General features: G+C 40.7%; 1 protein-coding gene across 1 annotated transcript; it reads right to left on the bottom strand.

The window, feature by feature from the left end:
- Positions 1-394: 394 nt before the first annotated feature.
- Positions 395-18416, bottom strand: LOC134652957 (uncharacterized). The gene is made up of 4 exons (XM_063508200.1): positions 18188-18416; positions 3074-4474; positions 2855-2983; positions 395-641 (listed from the first exon to the last, which is right to left on the bottom strand). The coding sequence occupies exons 2-4, from the start codon at positions 4413-4415 to the stop codon at positions 526-528; spliced, it is 1587 nt and encodes a 528-aa protein (XP_063364270.1). The 5' UTR covers positions 4416-4474; positions 18188-18416; the 3' UTR covers positions 395-525.
- Positions 18417-20426: the final 2010 nt, after the last annotated feature.

Genomic DNA, 20426 nt, shown 5'->3' with positions numbered 1-20426 from the left:
CTTTCAGCATCGTTTATCGGACAATTTTATTTATCCTTATATACATTCAGTTTATGTAGAACTTCTCCACCGGGATACCTTGGGCGAAATTACCAAATGGCGGCAGCATTACAAGACATATTTACTAGGTATTTCTTATCCGCAAACTAATACGTAACATTATGGTTCTGTCCCGATTTTTAAGCAATAATGGTTCCAGTTCGCCGCCATACATCACTTCCAGAATTCCACTGTGCTCGTAAGATTTGCAATCTTTATACGAAGTTGATTTTCTACGAAGAAGAGTTTCACTAGATGGAGTTACGTTACTGAGACCTCGCTTATACCTATTATAATTAATATATCTAATGAAACTCTTATTACGGAGGAACATAGCGAATAGAGGTAGATCTCTATACACTTCGGGCAGATTAATCTGAAAACATAATATGTTGGTCCTAAATAGACGTGGTAGTAAAACGAGGCTGGTCGCTAGGCGGTGCTGTCAAATCCATGTTCGCGGCGGAACGCTGGTTTGTCAGATGCTCAGTACATCATGCCGGCATGCAACGGCTCCGTGCGCTGGAAGAATACGTTGGGGTTGCTGCTGAAGGTGGGCTCCACGGTCGTGTACACGTTGCCCTCCTCGCGCACCATCATGCCTGCAGAATTAATATTCTGAATTAATATTCTGCCACAAATGCGGTCGCAACTGCCGGTCCCGCATTGGCTTATACAGCCACGAGAGACGGTGTTCCTCGCTTACAGACGCTGCGTAATCATCTGTCAAGATGTTAAAGGCCTGATGATGAAGGTAGTGCTCGACATGCTAATGCGCAATAGATGACACCCTGCTGTCACCTCTATTGACAAAATGACTTAAGTTTAAAGATGACACGTACTGGGATCGCGACGAGCTCGTTTACCTTGCTAGTGTCTGCTCGCGACTTCATCTACTATCATCTATGTCTTGACCGGAGACAATGGGGTTGGCAGGTCGAAGTATTTTACAGATGGCGCCAGCACAGCTTGCTCTGTCAATCCCTAGAATAGTTTTATTTTATGGCATAGATGCCCTTTAAGCCAAATCTCGTAGAACAAAACTAGAGAAAGGGGAAGCTAGAATGGCGCCATCTATGCAAACCTTTGACAGTTGCCAACCCTATTAAAAATTATGACCGTTTATCTCTATACTCTAAACTTTTTAAGTGGGACATTAAACCTCAAATTTGGCGTGATCAAGCGTGAGTCAGTCTTAAGAGGAAAGTGGATGACCGCTTCCACTTTAAGAACCCATTTTAAATACCTACTCTCTGGATATTAATATTTTTTAGAGATGCAACCGATAGTTGTTTGGCCGGATACCGGATATCCGGCCTGGACACTGGCCGAATATCCGGTATCCAGCCGCCGGATATTCGGCCTGCGGAACTATACCTATATTTTGAGTTTTGCAGGTGCGCGTCGTGCAGGTTTCGACCTGAAGGCCTACCGCGAACCACGTTCGACATGTTGCCTCCCTGTCACACTTACGTACGAAATTACAAGTGCGACAGAGATGCAACACGTCGTACGTGGTTCGCGGTAGCCCCTCTGTTTCGTAGTGAACGTTCGCGCGGACACATTTCTAGGATCGTAATGAGGTTTTATCATGTTGTTGCGAACGCAACCTTTATTTGTATAAAATCTCAATACCTATATTCCTAATGCAGTAGCTAAACGCGGCCGTCGGGCTCGGCTAGTATTCGGCAGCTTTTTCTTAAGCACCAATAGGAGCGCTCCACATACTATGTATCGCGGCCAATTAGAGGCACCTAAATTTAAACCACCTTTTGTACTATTGAAATTATGCAAATCACTCTCTCATCAGCCTTCATACAATATCCACCACTTCTACATTTAACCGTTTTGGCAAGAACCCTTGTAAACCAGTAGTTGGAAAATTATATCAGTTCACTATAAGAATTGAAGCTTTTATTTGAGTCGTCGAGCTCCTGACCTGCACGGCGGCTACACATGTCATTACGTAGTAAGTTCGTTTATAGTTACAAGATGGTTACAAGTGCGCGCGCGTATTTTTGTGTAAAGAAATAAGTGTATTGTGTGACATTGGTTACGTATTTATTTCTATCTACTGTGTCGTTAGCATTATGACCGTGACTGTGTTATAAATTCCATTTTTTACCACAAAATGTGTTAATTTTACTATCCGGTATCCGGCCGGATAGTAGGTCACTATCCGGTATCCGGCCGGATACTAAAAAAACGTCCGGATACCGGATAGTAACCGGATATCCGGTGCATCTCTAATATTTTTACTTATGTAGGTACCCAATATTACACAAATATTAACCAAAGCTTCGTACGACGTTATCGGATTTTTTTATATTATTTTAATAACAGTTAGGAACTAAGGACTTATTTTTTTTGCTATATTAGAACAGCCGAAATTGTACTTTGAAAAAGTAGTCGCGGTTTATTGAGTCGGGCCGGCGGCCAGTCCCACAACTGAGAAGAATTAAATATAATAACACCTCATAGCTACATTAAATCAGTCAAGTCATTTAAATATGCGTAGCTATGCACAGGGGGTGTTTGAATCCCAATTGATTTACCTACTTAGTTTCGTATGGTTTCGTAAACCAAACTGCAATACCTACTGTACTAGGTATTATGTATTTTATACAGTGCAAATTGTGCAATAGAGTTAAGTAAGCGATTGTAACTGTAATTAGGACGTTAACAGTAAATTCCAGCGTGAGGGAGTGGTACTTATAAGTGGGAACATAATTTAAGTTTAGGTACTCAACTTAGAATATACTTTCTGAATCAAATGCAAATGAGTAATAGGGCAGTGCAGTTATGTTATACCTACCTGGTGGCAACATGTAGTGATAAGGCGGGTAGTGGTAGTGCATTAGAGGGTGCAGGGGGTAGTGCGGTGGGGGGCACATATGGCGCGCATGCATGTGCGGCGAGCTCCCGAACATCGCTCCGTACAGATCTGCGAACAGAATGCGGCATATTGCGATCACATCTCGGTGCGTGGAAGCGCTAGTTCTTACTATTAGCGCATTTTAGATACTTAACTAACCGGCTGGCTGAGCGGGCGGCTCCTTGCGATCTAGCACGGGCGGCGGCGCGGGCAGCGGCGCCGCGGCCGACACCATGCCGTACTTCACGGGCTTGAAGTGGAAGAAGGAGGGCGAGTACCCCGAGCCGCCGGCGCCCAGCGAGCTCAGGCCCTCGTCGCGGTCCGCGTCCCAGCGGCCCTCGCGGCCCAGCGCCGCCAGCCGCCGACCCTTCGGCGCGAACATCAGCGCGAACACCACCGCGCACGTCGCCAGCAGGCCCGCCGCCACGCACGCGTCGCGGTGCCGCTCGGGCGCGCCCAGCGCCGCCGCCACCCAGCACACCCACACCGCGGCCGTCGCGCCGCCCGCGCCCGCGATGTGCGTCGCCTCGCGGTAGTTGTCGCGGATGCCGCGCGACCGGAGCGCCACGCCGCACACCACGGCGATCAGGAACGCCGCGTAGCACAACGACATCAACAAGTCCGATAACTGCGTGTCACATCTGCCCGCGCCGGTCATCACTCGCGGCGGCGATCCGCCTAGCCACTGGGCGCCGATGGCCACTTGAATCATTACCGCGAAAAATAACAAAAGTCCTTGGTAAGCGGCCGGCAGATACACACCACCGTTCAAGCTTAGCAAAAATACACACTTCACGAGTAAAGACGCGAATACGATAACGTATGCGACTCCAGTTCCGAAACGCACGGCACCGCAAGTGAACACAGTGGGAGTAGCGACGTACAGTGCGGCTGAGGCGGCGCAGGTGAACAAACCGAACAGCAGAGTTTGACCCAGGAGTAGGTGACGGCGGCTGGGCGCCGTGCGACTCGCGCCCCACACGACAAATGCTTCGAAACCGGCGATCATTGCCATACACACGCAGGCCAGAGCCAAAATTGGAACCGCCCAAGATTCCTGCCGTAGAGCTCCCATCGATATACGCGCCGTTTGTACAACCACTGTCGTATTTAATGGACGGTGTGTAGTTGTAGATACGAAAGGTCGCGAAGACGGAGTGGGTGGTTGGGGCGTCGATGACGTTCTTTGGGGCACTACAAAGTATTCAGTGCTCATTTCAAGCCGATGAGCCTCGGTACGGGCTGGTCGTCGAGGTGGAGGCTCCGTTTCTGAAGGAGCCTCCCGATCTTCGAAGGAGGCTTCTTCTTCATACTCCTGGTCATACTCCTCATAGTCGGCACTCGAGACGTGACGGTCGTGGAGCGCGTGGCGCGGCGTGTAGGCGGGCACGCGCGGCGCGAGTCGGTCCCCGAAGCGCGCGGCGAGCGCCGGCTGCGCCAGCGCGGCCAGTGCGGCCAGCGCGGCGGCCGCCAGCAGCGCGAGCACACCCGGGGCCGCCATCAGCCCGTGCGGGCCTCAGCGGCCCGACTCTCCCAGCGAACACATCGGCGCGGCTCCCTCTGAAAACGATAAACGTGCGCGTCAGTCACGCCTCGGTGCGATGTCAGGTCGAGTCGCGACGTCTCGACTTCGCGATAACCAAACAAAGAATCTCCCGGTCAAACCGGTTCGTCGGTCGCCAGGCACACCTCCTAGGGATCCTAACATTACCGATTTCGTATTCTTTGTTATTTTATTTTACATAACAAAGGACGGCATAGCTGAGGCGTGCCTGCAGTCGGAGTCACGTATTCGCTAAATGTCCTTTGTCGCTAAAGGTCAGACAGGAAGATAGGGATAATTTCATAGGTCTTGAACAGATGGCTGATTTATGAGAGTGCGACATATATCAGACTACATATTTAAGTCGTTATTGTATTAAGTAGGTGTGGCTATGTTAAATGCCACAGAAAGTTGTAAGTGTTGAAATGAAATTGCAAGCTAGCCACCTACCTACCTACTTGTCAACATATTAGCATTTAGTTAAGAGGTCAAATTGAATACAATGCACTCAAGGTCTCATGCATAATCGGAATTAGGACTTTCAAAATGCTACCTACGCAAATTTGCCACTCGTTGCTATTTGGTAGGTACCCTTGTTATAATCCCTTTATTTACTTAAGCTACTTTGCAATTAAATAACTCTTCTCTGCTTGCTATAATTATCATTATAAATTACTTAGTATAAGCAAAATGGTGTAATCATCTTTACGGGCATCTAACGAGACGGCCATAAGATTAGACATTATAATAGGTGTGCAATTGAATACGTATGTGGATACTGAGGATATAAACACAGCGTGGCGCAGGTTTGTTGCTCGCAGCCATCAACGGCAGGCGAGCGTTTGAGGTAAACCAGAATAAGTATGGCACCTTGACGCTTAGTTGTTACGAATGTTAATGTCACTAGAGTGATACTAGTTTGCCTTAGTCGAACGTTCAGTAAAGCTATGGGAATCCGGTCAGGGCTCGGCGCGACGTTCGACGGGGCAACGAACGTATTAATTCGCATCCCCAAGGCACAAGCCGATACTTACGTGCCTACCTGCCCTGTGCTAGCGCCGCTGTAGCCTCGACGTGTGATTGACACTCGCCATCACTCCTATGAAACACATGAGTATGAAATTTTCGCCTGCCTGTAAGTCCTAGGAGGTAAATTAATCGACCTTAGATCGCTCTCGGCTCGAGTAATTATTCAGGTGTAAACTGAGATTTTGGTTTAGACATTCACAAAAGGTATTAAGTAGGTAATTCTTGTTAGTTAGGTATCTACTTATTGCGGGATTCTATTGAGTACAATGTTAAAGGCCAATCTTCAGTTTGGTTGTGTCCCAAACGATCTAACTACGTAGGTAACTGTCAACAGACAATTTTTTACGATAGGTACATAAACTGTAATTTTCCAAGCAACCGACCGACTAGAACTGTTACTGTTACACTCTTGAGGAGTGAATAATTATATGAGAGCCTAAACAACTATGACTAGACAGACAATCATAGGCGAGTTGACATAGATATATTGTGACCACGGTAACTTTGCACAAATTTGGCAGTAGGACTGAAATAAGTTCCATACTGGGCGTAGCACTTAACATGAAGACTTAGCCTAGTCCGACTCTATTTGCCTTTTTAATATCTTATAAAAAGTTACTTAAAGAAAATCTGTCACGTACGAATTATCTAGCTTGACACAGGCATCTTTTTCAGTAAAAAGAAGCTCGTTGATGTCTTTTGTTCTATCCTTTTATCTACTGAGATACAATTAGGTACTTAATTTTGTTTAGGTAATTATTAAGGTTGTATAGTAGAAAAATTATAGCATATTCAGCCAACTTTGTGGCCTAAACACGGTACCTATTCGACTGAAAAGCTCTGTATTATATATTTATATTACAATTGTATAAAATACTATTACGTTATATGTATCTGCATATATGTACATGTATAGGGACTGACCGGTCACCGCGATGTCGTTAAAAGTGTATGATAAGAAACATGAGGAACCTACCTACATATTGAGGGAGCGTCCATATAGAAACCAACCCTCTCGCGATAGATATTCCTATCCTGACATGATGGTAATGGAGGCATAATAGTAAAATTACCTCAATTTATTGACCATAGTATCCACCTAATTTACGAGCCGCATTGTACCTATTCTTGTTTTAATGGGAGAAGCCATAAGGAAGTTGGCAGTTTATTTTCCGAAGCCGTATGGTACGTGTTTCATACAGGGAACCGTTTCTAAAATCTATAGAATACATAAGTGTATTAGCCGTGAAGTTGGCAGCTTTAATACGTATAATTCATAGCCACAATCTGTCTTAACGATACACGTCTGGTGCAAAATAATATGCATCTCGCCCCGTATAAGGAAGCCTCTAATCCAGGCGAGAGATTACGTAGACAGGTTCACGGAACCGGATCGTGACTCTAAACTTATTATCCGAATCAAAGTATACAGATCGCATTGTGGGCTGATTTGGCGCTAAAGTAACGGTGAGGAGCCGGCATCGCACAGGCAAACGATCTCGCAACGGTACAGCGTAATGTTATCTTAAATCACTTCCAAATCTTCGCGTGCAGCGACTGTTTTACTCTGCTGCCAATTTCTTTTGTTTTGTCTGATGTCCTAGATGTGCGAAAATAAATCTAATGCTGTTTCTACCGTGTTACTACATTAAACTATTGTAATGCTAGATGTTATGCCGTCTATTACAAAACGATTAAGAGTATGTGTTACATATAGGTAGGTACATACACCTGCAAGATTTCAGGCTGGTGTAAATAACAAAACAAAGTAAACTTAACGTTCTCTTGGATATGTTCGAAGAACACTAAACTTGATGTAGGTATGTAAATAAGCCTTTAAAGCGTCTGCCGTCTGGCAGTTTTAGTACTTTGGCACTTTAACTAATTCGTTACAGACTGCATTCTGCCGTCCATCGAATTGTTACGCAAAATTGCAAAAATACTGACATGTGCAGTGCAGCCTTTGACGCAGACTTACTTTCAAGTTCTTTTTTATTCACGTAAATTGTATACAATGAATTGCACATTCACTTGCCAAAGAGGCCTACTTGATCCATATTTGAATCGCTACGTATGCATAAACTCTACGCCCCATGACGCGCCAACTTTCTTGAGTTAAATGCATAGTTTACGCGCGCTAAGGTGTCATCTATGAGTGGAAAGTCAAAGTTTTCCTCAGCATGATACAGAGACAATGAGACTTAGGGAAACAGAGCGTTGTTCGTGTTCGCCCGCGCGTTGTAAAAGTAACAGCACGAATACTCCGGGTGAAACTCGGCTGAACTGATTGCGCTGAGAGTGTTCAGCCCAGTGCGAGTTGATACCACGTACGTCACATTCTTACGTTGCGGCCAATTATTCAATAGAACTTCACTTGCATCTGTCATTGAGGCTAATCTATGGAATTTGGCATAACTACGCGTTCACAAGCATTATGCACTTGTGTGTAGGTAGTTAGATTTGGTAGAAATGTAAAATTGAATTGGGAAGTAACTGGGTAGGTTTAACGTTAACGGCCTCCTATTAGCTTAGTCGGTAATGATAGTGACATAGCTGCCTATGAAGCAGCAGGTAATCGGATCGAAGTAGAATTTCGGTAAGGGTATTTTTGTGTGTTTATCACAAATGTTCATTCCTGAGTTATGGATGTTACCTATGTGTATGTATTTACCTATGTATATAAGTATGTATGTATTTTGGTTGCCTAGTAAGTAGGTAGGTACAGGTACAGTGCAGGTTTTGCTTAGTTTGGGGCTATGTCGATCTGTGTAAGATTGTCCCCAAATATGTATTTATTTTAACTAAGACCTAATAATATGCAATTTCCTTGAGCCTAGGCTGTTAGGTTTTGATAGATATTGAGAGTTTAGCTAAAGCTACTTTGTAGGTACATGTTTTTTTTTTAACCCTAACGATTCAGGACGGGCATTTAAATGACGATGGTTAAAACTTACATACAGGCATTTATTTCGAGTTCAGGTTGATGTTCTATCGACTCATTTAAACAGCATCCATTGTTATAGACATACTAAATCGTGATCTGATTAAACATAAATAGCTGATCAGCGTGCTTACTGACATCGATAAGATCTATTTATATTGATAGAAGTCGTTGTAGTTGTTTTATTTTTTGCCACTTGTTTCGAATTTTCTATTTTTCGCGCTGGTAACGTAAGGGTAGAGCCGATAACGTAGTGGTGCTAGAGGAAAAAATGCAAAAGTGATCACATACACGTTTCCATCATGTTTTTTGTATTAGCTTCGCATACGTGTTTTGCCTAAATTATGTACCTATTATACAAGTATTTAGTAGACAACATGTGAGTCACTTACAAATAAAAGTGACATTTACCTACGCATACAAGTAGCTCCAACTAACATCATCTAGATGACCGATTTATGATGTAACATGTACCTATTTAGAACAGTCATAATTACTCAATGATATTACTTATGTATCTCATTGTTCATATTTTGCATGTGTACAGAGCGATTATTTGGCAGGTAGTTATGTGGCTGCTTGCGTAAAAACAATCGTTTAGCACTTGCTACACATAGGTAGCACTTTTATTGCCATACATGGAAAGTAAAAAATATATAAGACACGATATTCGACTTGTTTTTTACTACTCGTGACATGTCGCCTATTTGGCACCTTCTCGTAAAAATAGCCGAAATTTAAAATTTTAGTGAACACTATATACGTATGAAAACTGAAAACCCCATGTCCTTTCCCAGGCTTCAAACTATTTCCATACCAAGTTTCATCTAAATCGGTTCAACGGTTTAAGCGTGAAGAGGTAACATACAGACAAACAGAGTTACTTCCACATTGATACGAATAATATTAGTAGGGATTGTGATGGGCATGAGGCTGCCACACACAGTGCCATTTCACATGTAAAAGGCTACTGAGGTGAATCCTGCACTATTTTATAAATACTACCTACAATATCTCATGTTTTCCCAAACAAACTGATGTGTGCAAGTCGGTAATTTGCCAAAAATTACTTATTTATTTACACTTTATTGCACAAAATATATACAACAATGTACAAATGGCGGACTTAATGCCAAATGGCAAAATTGTGAAATTTACACCAAGAACCTTTTCGGAAACTTCTCAAAATTTTATACAAAGTCGAAATTAACCATTAATTTAGAAACTTTCTGCGTTTTTCCACATCTGTACCCAGACCCACAAAGCTCTATTTTTAACCGACTTCCAAATCTCAAAGAAGGAGGTTATCAATTCGGTTGTTTTTTTTTTATGTTTGTTACTCCATATCTCCGTCATTACTGGACCGAATTTGAAAATTCTTTTTTTGATTGTATGTATATGCATACAGATTGGTCCCGTTTTTGTCAAAACCCAGTTCTGATGATGGGATCCATGAGGAATCGAGGGAACTCCTCAAATCTTAAAGGCATACATATAGTGATTTTTGTGTTTTTACCAACAAATCAAGCATATACATTCAAAAACGTGACATTTGATGAAGTGCAACTGCTGATGATGATCAGAATGGAACTCTTCAACGACGCATAGTTCACGTTTGGCGATTTGTCCTCTTCGTTATGTTTGTTAAGCAAGTTAAGTTTTTGAGACACATTTTTGTCAAGCTCGAGTTCTGATGATGGGATCCATGAGGAATCGAGGGAACTCCTCAAATCTTAAAGGCGTGCGTATAGAGATTTTTTTATTTTCATCAGAAAACCAAGCATTTTTATTAAAAACTGTCGCATTTGATGAAGTGGAACTGCTGATGATGACCAGAACGAAACTCTTTAACGACGCATAGCTCGCGTTTGGCGATTTTTCCTCTTCGTTATGTTTGTTAAGCAAGTTACGTTTTTAAGCCATATTTATGTCAAGCTCAAGTTCTGAACATGGGATCCATGAGAAATCGAGGGAACTCCTCAAATCTTAAAGGCACACGTATAGAATTTTCTGTATTTTCATCATAAAATAAAGCATTAAGTGACATTAAAAACTGTCGCATTTGATGAACTGGAACTGCTGATGATGATCAGAACAGAACTCTTTAACGACGCATAGTACACGTTTGGTGATTTCGAATTTCGACTTTGACTTGGACTGGGACCCGGACTCGGATCCAGATCCGGACTCGTACCCGGAACCGGTTCGGACCCGGACCCGGACCTGGACTCGGACTCGGACTCGGACCTGGACTCAGACCCGGACTCGGGCCCGGACTCGGACCCGGACTCGGACCCGGACTCGGACTCAGACCCGGACCTTGACCCGGAAAACCACTATGATACCTAAACTAAATAAACCACTATGATTACCTACCATAAAATGTAGGTATAAAGTATGATTAGGCCAAACCCCTCCCGCTCAAACCCCCGTACACCGCACCGCATGCGCCGTTAAGTGGGTTAGGTTAGGTTTGAACTGCTATCCTCACAGAACCGAATAAAAGTGGGTTAGGTTAGGTTAGAACTGCGAGCCTTACAGAAACGAAATGCTAGTAGAAAAGTGGGTGGTTTTACCTCCTTTTCTACATAGCGCACCATCTACAATAATCTTTCACCGGGCCGGGCAACGCCATCTAGCGTTAGCGTTAATTACTTGAAACCCCTAAGCACATCACTGTTAGTACTCGAGTTATATTAATACCAGTTAGAGCGAAACTCACTAGATGGCATTTAAATCAATAAAGAAAAACTCAATGACATTACATGTAACAGTTTTTCGATCAGGTCACGTGTCCGTCTTACGGTCACGTGATCGTCTTACGCTGTCTCGAGTTTAACATTTTTCCCCACCTCAAAAAGTGCACAGCGCCGCTAAAGAAGTTTTCACTTCAAAAACAACATTTGCAAAGATCATGATTTGTCAAAAACGAAGTCGATTACGGCTCAAGTGGGCGTTATTGTATTTGCATATTTTGATTCGCTAGTTACCGGCAATTTGGCATCGCCTTGAAATACCTACGAGTAATTATAGAGCAGTCAATGTTCCTTCTTACGTGAAGTTATGCAGTTAGTTAGTGTGAATCATGACCGCAATTACGAGTAACAAATTGTTATACTAACTAACCACTTGTCCATATTTCACATTCTTGGCCTGAAAAGTTGTATCATTTTTGTTGTGTGGGGAAAGTAATTGTTTGCCTCTAGTTAGGGCGAGCGAAGCGAGCCCTATCACTATTCGACAAACTATGCATTCTTGTGGTACACTTTACGGAAAAACTACTGCACTGTTAGGTTTGAGATTTAACATAGTAATTTAAATTCATGTCTAGATGTGTTATCAAACATAAAAATATCATTTTATAAGCCTAAAAAAATAAAATAAAGTAATAACACTTTGTATTACAACTAGTGCCATCTGTTGGCAAAATAATGAATTAACATTGGTGCTAATGTTAATTATTTATTTCTCTAACAGATGGCGTTAGTAGTAAATAAATAAATATTAAACATTCTCATACAAATTGACTAAGCCCCACAGTAAGCTCAAGAAGGCTTGTGTTGTGGGTACTCAGACAACGATACCTATGTGGTGTTTTCAATTTCAATAATGTCGATGGCGCTTACGCCATTAACATCGATGAAATACAAAAGTGGGTTAAAATCGCTTCGCTTGGTTTGATTCCCAATTTAGCAATTAAGTTTCTGTGAATACCTACTAGAACAATCAATCTTGCTGTATATTCACTGCAGAGGTCAATTTACTCGTATGTTTTGTGATACTGATGAACTGATCAGTCATGTTGTATTAGCAAACTTAAATCGGGTATTTTCAGTTCGAGAAACAGTTTTGGCGCCATTCATTTATTACGTAAGACGATTTTGGGGTGGAGGGGGATCGAACAATATCTTATTTTTTCTTATAAGGGGGTGGGAGGGGGTTTTTATAGTTCTTACGTAAGATCACAAAGATGCGATTTTTTTTTAATTTCTATGAAGTTATAACGTTTTCAAATAATAATAATACTTCCACACTATGCTATCAAACACGATGCAGAGTTAGCGTAAATGAGCTCAAGTACCTTTGTACAGGTACAAATAAACATTCATAAAAATATATTTTTGTAAAATAAACACTAAATCAAACCAAACGTGTACTCATTTTTTGGTCAGGGGTGAGAGGGGGAGATGGTCATCCTATTCTTATTATTTCTTACATAGGGGAGGGAGGGGGTAAAAACTGGCAAAAATTGTCTTACATAATTAATGAATGGCGCCTTTAGTGTTACTATTGCTTGGAACTGCTAAAATTATAAATAACAGATAAGCATATTAATACAAAGTTAGTCGTTAGTTAAGTCGTGTATCGTATCGGCCCTAAGTCACTGAACATAGTTATAGTTCAGTGACTTAGGGCCGATACACGACTGCAACTTGTATGGAAACTGCACGCCGACTGCACGCCGGCAACGTGCAACGTCGGCGTGCAGTTCAACAAAATGACCCAGAACCCTGGCAGTTCCTAATGGAACTCAGGTTTGGTGCAACAAAGGCACATTATATTTTAGTCATCCGACTCATCTTGATGAGCACTTAGGAGAGTAGTACCCAAGATAGAGCTGATGCTGAAACCTGACAGTACCAGTGGAGCTCGGGTTTGGTGCAACATATATAGACACACGCTGTTTTGAATATCCGACTCGTCATGTGATCACTGGGTATACCAGTACCCAAGATAGCTGATGCTGAATCCTGACAGTACCTAGTGGAGCTCGGGTTTTATACAACATAGGCACATGCTGTTTTGGTCATGCAACTTGTTGATGAGTACTCTTAAGAAAGTAGTACCCAAGATAGAGCTGATGCTGAACCTTGGCTGTACTTAGTGGAGCTCGGGTTTTATACAACATAGGCATACGTTGTTTTGGTCATGCAACTTGTTTTGATGAGTACTCTTAGGAAAGTAGTACCCAAGATAGAGCTGATGCTGAACCTTGGCTGTACCTAGTGGAGCTCGGGTTTTATACAACATAGGCACACGCTGTTTTGGTCATGCAACTCGTTTTGATGAGTACTCTTAGGAAAGTAGTACTTGGGTACTACTTGGGTGCTCTATCTTGGGATAGAGCTGATGCTGAACCTTGGCTGTACCTAGTGGAACTCAGGTTTGGTGCAACACAGGCACACGCTGTTTTAGCCAATCGACACGTCTTGATGAGCACTTGGAAGAGCAGTACAGAAGATAGAGCTAATGCTGAACCTTGGCTGTACCTAGTGGAACTCAGGTTTGATGCAACATAGACACACGCTGTTTTGGACATCCGACTCATCATGATGAGTACTTGGGATAGTAGTGCCCAAGATAGAGCTGATGCTGAACCCTGGCTGTACCTAGTGGAACTTAGGTTTGGTGCAACATAGGCACACGCTGTTTTGGTGATCTGACACGTCTTAATGAACACTTAATAGAAGAGCAGTACCCAAGATAGAGCTGATGCTGAACCCTGGCTGTACCTAGTGGAACTGTGTTTATGTGCGGAGCAGCGTGATTACCGCCAGTAGGTGTCCAGACGGGATAGTTTTTCGGTCAATTTTGTGGTGTGGACGCAAAAATAAATTCAAGGACATTGGCTGGCTGACCCAACATTATGTAGGAAAGCCAGTTGGCTTCTTTACAAAAAGTAAGTACTGGGCGACCGTGTAGGATGTAATAAGCGCTTAAGAAATTGTATAATTACGTGTGGATGATTTTGTCGTCTGCACACATTTTTAATGGACAAAGTAAAAGCTGTAACAGACAGGCGTACCGGACAGCAACCGGGGCCCGGTTAGTATATTTCTTTCTTGTTTTCACTTATAGCTGCGTCCTTAACGGACTTATTACGTAGGTACCCACTCGATCGAACATGAAACAAGCCTTGGATTGGATCAAATTCGCGGTCCGGTACGTTTAGGTAACTCCGCGAGCCCTTACAAAGCTCTGCTTTTTGCTAGTATTTATATTGAAACCAGGCCTAAGCATGTGGAAGATTCCAAGACTTAACCCCCAGAGTAGCGAGTGGTTCAAAATGTGGAAACAGTTAGGTAATGTCAATCAATATTCTATATCCAAAGGGAAAATAAAAAGGTTAGTGTTTAATTTATGTTATTCGTAATTTTAATGTAGGTAGCTCTACCAGACTATATAATAGCCTCTAGCGTCCCACGGTCCTACTAATACTAGTACGAATTACCTCCAAATATTTAAAATATATAATTAATATATAGGACAGGATTGCTTTTGTTCTATTTCGTTCGATTTTAAAACTAAAGTCGGATTATTCCTATTTGCATTATTTGACACATTTTGACTGACGTTTATAGAGTTGTAACTAACCCAAATCGATTGTCACAGCAAGCGAATACTATTGGATGGCACCTAGACTGAGGTATCGAATTGTGACGTTTAATGAATTTTTATTTATACCATGGATTCAAATTTGACTGCAAATTTTGTATGGTGGGCCGCCAGAGGGTAGTAGATACAGAGTAATGTTACGAAGTAAATAATGAAACCAAAAACAGACGATGAGTCATTTAGATTTTAGAGATTTGACTTTCATGTATTCGAAGATGAGCGTCTCAGAGTTTTGGGCTGCTCAGTGTAACGTGTTGACATTACACCTATGACCCCAAAAATTATGTTTATGTACCTACATGAGAGATGATCAAAATACCCACAGTTTTGTTACAAATCGAAACCACGTCTCTAAAACGAACTCCCTTCTTTCATGTCTATAATTTAGATAGGCAGAGAGGTACCATCAGCTTTCAATCAATTAAATTTCATGAGACGAATTGTATTACGTGTATACATACCTACATAACAAACGTTAAACTTCGCAAAATTGCCAGAGCTCACGTAATACTTATTATTGCAACTCGATTTTTCCTTAGAACATTGTGGCTTTCCCTTTTGATTGGTAATGCATGTACAACTGCTTTTTAAAGAAGACGTATTAGGGTTAATTAACTTTTTCTTGTCACACGTTGCAATGGTTACGGTCTCCTGAGTCACTCTTAAAATTCTAGGTTTTTCGTATTTAAATGAACCAAACTTGCATTTTATGGTAGTTATAAGACCTTTCCATATTGGGACATCTACTGAGCATGTTAGTAGAACATGATGGTACAGCAGTTCTTCTATCAATCTATGCTACTATTGTCTCCTCGCTGATGGGACAGAATAACAACAAGAAATACTAGAAATAGTTGATTGACCCATTATTTGTTATTAAAAATTAGCTTCTTGTAGTAAGAAGCTAAATGAATAATGTCGAATGATGATATGCGCTAAATATGATCTAACTCCAACTAGGGTACCTATTTTGCATATTGATTAGTGTTTAGTAAGAGCACACTGCTACTAAACGCAAGTAGGTACTATCTCGGACGATCAGTATTCGAAATATCTTTGATATGTCATAGTTTTCAATTATTTGGTGGTTTTAAATATAAGTCCGTGTTACATAAAAAAATATACCATTCAGTTTCCTTAAATATACTTACATTAGCCATACCCCGAAGTTAACGGAGTTTTAAAAAAACCGTGTATAGTAAAACAGTTGAGTCTGTATTTCTGTGTTTTGTACACTAAAATTTGAACAAGCTCGCTAGCTAATTTGCCAACTAACAAAAAAGTGGTCGAGATCCCCGAGGTCTGTACGTCTGAGTCATTCCTAATACCTACTAAAGTATAGAACGCATCCAACTTTGCGGATATCCTTCCATCTAGCTAATCGATTACCTAATTAATGTTTCTTTTAATTAATAATGCTAAAATTTACGATTATATTATGTTCAAAATACGACCGGCGAGTCAACTAATAACGACCAGTCTAACTACAACTTACCTGAAGAAAAATATTGAAGGTGAACCTACATATTTATTGCAAGGCACACGTAGTATAATTTAAGTAAAGAAGTAAGGTACAAAATGTGTTATGGCTATTCAAACAAAAAATAGAGTGAAGTTATACCATTTCATTCCTTTTATTAACATCCAGACTTCAATTCGACGGGACTCAGAAGTCGTAAACTCTTTGATTTACCGTAGGGATGTGGGTTCTAGGCTAATATAGTTTTGAAATATGCCCACGATTAAAGGAAAAATAACCTGTCATAAGATAGATTTAGGACCCCTGCATTTCGCAATGAGTAGCTATTACTTTAAAGCGTTATTAGTTTTGCCAGGCCAGAGCTCCGCGTAGGAGGTACAGTCAGCATCAAGTACAGTGGCTAAATATATCGCATAACATTCCAATGGGAATAAAATAGGTAAGGTCGTGCGTTACAATATACACCTTAAGAACTACCAATGCATTTACATTGTAGTAGAGTGTCTATAGTAGTTTATGCAACAGTGATATAATAAGGGTTCTTAAAATTCAAGGGTCGAAGTTACAAAACGAGACGTAGTCGAGTTTTGTAAAAAAAGACCCGAGAATTTTAAGAACCAATTATGAGCTGTTGCATACATTACTTTTTCTATGACAGCTGCAGCAAAAAAAAAAAAAAAAAAAAAAAAAAAAAAAAAAAAAAAAAAAAAAAAAAGAGTTATTATTAAAAAAAAGAGTTATTATTAAAAAAAAGAGTTATTATTTTAAAAAAATTGAGTTATTTAAAAAAAAAAAGAGTTATTATTGTAAATGAAAACATACCTCTTTCAATCAAGATGATCGGAACTTGTATCTTTAAAAAAAATAAAGCAGTTGTATTATACTCATAAGATGACTGCTAGCAGTCATCTTATGAGCCTATAGACAAATCATTCAAATGACATTGCTTTAGATATCACTGTCAGTCATTTAATTGACACATTTAAGTGCTGGAGTAGAAAAACGAAATAAAAGTCTTCTAGAAATCGATTTTCGCTTATGTCGTCTCGGATATGGGTGAATATGGTATCGATGCATTCAGTGTAATGCCCTGAACACAAATATATGCGATGACAAGCGCGAAAGTGGTGGGGGTAGTTGCTGTGACGTCATATAGTCGCCAGTACAAACTTTTTTATTATTTTCTTTTAAACATACCATGTGGGGTACCAAATGAAAGGGCTTTGTGATTTGCATTTCACTGTTTTCTTTGATAGGTGTGTAATAGATACTTTTCTATTAGGAATTTTAATGTTAGCGTACAGATTATTGATGAGGATTTAAAACATTAACGCTCTATGTGCTTTTATGAAATGTGACGCGAGTCTATTTATTCCCTGAAGACACTAAACGAGCAATATAAAATACGGGCGCATTATGTAAATGAAAGTAAAGTTGTTCAGCCACTAGCTCCGTGCTTGGACAAGCTGGCTACCGGTCCTGGATAATGCCCATTGCATCCATAAATGGTTGAGCATTAATGGCTAAATCGCTAACTATACTTATCTAAAGAGAAGCGGGAGTTCTATAATTTAATTACAGATCGTGCTTACTTACTCATTAGGAACCACCTTGCCAAATTGAGATTTGTAAGTTTATGCGATCTGGAACGATTTGTTTTGATAATTCAATCAAAACTCGTTAGACCTGATTTGTAGCGCCTTTTGACAAGTAAATTTGAGCTTAACTACGCTATACTTACGTGTAGATAGGTAAATTTGTAAAAAGGTCCTCCAGGCAAAAAAGTTCATCGTCCAAGGTGAACAACAGGTTCAGTGCCGATCGTTTAACTTTATTTCGCCTGGAGAAGGGATGCGCGGGCCCTGATAAAGAAAAAAAACTTACATGTATAAAGGTTGGCACTTGACTTAGTCGAAAGAGTTTGATAAGCACTAGATCCGATTTGCGGGCATCACCGGTTGTCGGTTATCACTACCGTGCGCGGGAAATGCTAAAGCTCCATGCGTGCGAGTAGCACAGAGTCTGGGGACTAACTAAGCGAATTTCTGGGTGTCCGTGATGTGTGACGCTCGCGCACGTGCGCTATGCCGGCGCGCACTGCAAGCTGCGCCTGCGACGGCGGCGTCGGCGTCGCCGTACCACGCACCCACTCTTATGGGGTAGATTAGTTGTATCATTATTGAGGTTCAAATCACAAGACCTAAGATATAGGCTTTGAAAGAAGGAAACACCTACGTAGCCTAGATTTTTTAAACCGTTACATTTGAAAGTCATGTCATGAAACAACAAATAAGACGCAAAGCAACATGCGTCTAATGTAAAATGCAGTTATAATGTAAATTTTAACTCATTTATTTAATGGACCTAAAGAAACAGTTGTATGTAAGTATTATTTGCATTGCCAACATTTTTTGTTCAGTTTTTATATCAACCTAGAATTCTAATTTCATATGGGATTTTTTACTTATGAGTCTTATGACTATATCATTTATGATACGACTATTTGAATTAAAATGAGTTGTTTATCTGTTTACATTGGATATTTGATTAGACAGAATTAATTGGTCCTTCGAGCCGGATAAACCAGTCTCATCCGAATGTTTAGGTATAATAATATTTCACGCGAGATTATGCGCCAGATTTGAAATTGATACTTAATTAAAATGTTATCGTCGACAGTCTCGTTTGTTGTAAAACTAGTCAGAATTAAGTAGGTAGTTGTAAAACATAAATTTGGATTTTTATTTTCAAGTGTTCAAAACTTAGGCTTATTTTTACCCGTGTCTTATATTTACCCCACCTGGTAAATAGTAGAAATCCTGTTTTTATTGCTAAGATACTTTTTTTTAATTTAGAATGTCAATACATAGGTAATAGGTACCTACAGTACAGTCAGCAGTAGAAGCTGCTTAGCGGGTGAGGTGTTCAAAATTACCTTGACACCCTCTTTTTCTCTTAACAATAAATTCGCGTCAAGATCATTTTGAACACCTAGCCCGCTAAGCAACTTCTGCTGCTGACGTAGGTCCCCAATTCATCGCTTGTTATAATGATCTAGGTATTTACCTTTTATTGAAATCTTATAAAACATGTTTTTTTTTCAATATGACGCGTTGATCTAGAGAGGGTATTCAGAGAGTATTCATTTTTGAGTTAACACACACTATAAAGTACTTTAAGCTATAGGTACATAGGTTTAGGTACTCCAATCTCACGTTCCTGTTCAGTTATAACATGACTGTTATATTTTCTTCATTACAATTTAATCGATCAAATATTGTTTTTATTAGTCGAATCGCATCTAACAGAATCTCATAGGTACACGTGTAAAACAATTGATAATTTTTTTATTGCAATTTTATGAAAGTGAGTCATATACTGCACGATATGGATCTTAACAATAGTGTTCGCGCTCTTGACCGGTTCTTGTTATATGAAACTGATACGTGATCGCATCTTTCGTGTGGTGCGGCGGCGTATGCAAATGGATGAATGCATAGGAAGTCCCCCACCCGCTCCAGCCTTCACCGCCAATAAGTACGGTAAACAACTCAAGTTCCTAATTCAACACCGTTGACACCTATACAACTTACAGTGCACTTTCGCCCGCGTGTTTTATATGCTAGCTGTACCTACTGGAACGAACGCATGATAATGTTAAACAGAAACTCATTAGATATTCATTTTTATCGTGGTGCGGTGACCATATAGAGGACTTTTCGAAAATTTCTCCATAAAACACTTTAGATAGATAAGTATCTGTATGTTATGTTTCCGTCTGATATTTTGGAGAATTTTTAAGAGGCTGTTGAATAAAAATTGCCACAGTAGGAACTTATAATAAACTGGCAAATTTGGTAATAATATCATGATAATATTGGGGTTACTTGAACTGTGAATGTAGAAGTTTATTATAGTCGTACAGTTCTATCAGAGTTGTTATACATTACCTCGCAGTTGGCTGACATACGGACTGACATGCTTATCCTGAAAAACAAGTTCACATACAAAGCGGCGAGGAGGCAAGGCTCCGTGACGTGATAAAACGCTGACGCCTTTAGATGGATGGCTCCATTTCGTCCTAGTCATATGTATAATTTCCATTACTTACCGAGTCGCACAA

Source organism: Cydia amplana, chromosome 12, assembly GCF_948474715.1.
Source record: "Cydia amplana chromosome 12, ilCydAmpl1.1, whole genome shotgun sequence".
Taxonomy (NCBI): Eukaryota; Metazoa; Arthropoda; class Insecta; order Lepidoptera; family Tortricidae; genus Cydia; species Cydia amplana.
Note: the sequence above shows the minus strand (reverse complement) of the source record. Positions and strands in the feature narration are given on the sequence as shown.

Coding starts and splice junctions, on each gene's coding strand:
- LOC134652957 (XM_063508200.1), bottom strand. CDS start 4,415: ATGGCGGCCCCGGGTGTGCTCGCGCTGCTGGCGGCCGCCGCGCTGGCC. Junction 2,984..3,073: donor GCCGCCCGCTCAGCCAGCCG/GTTAGTTAAGTA, acceptor TTCTGTTCGCAG/ATCTGTACGGAGCGATGTTC. Junction 642..2,854: donor TCACTACATGTTGCCACCAG/GTAGGTATAACA, acceptor TTAATTCTGCAG/GCATGATGGTGCGCGAGGAG.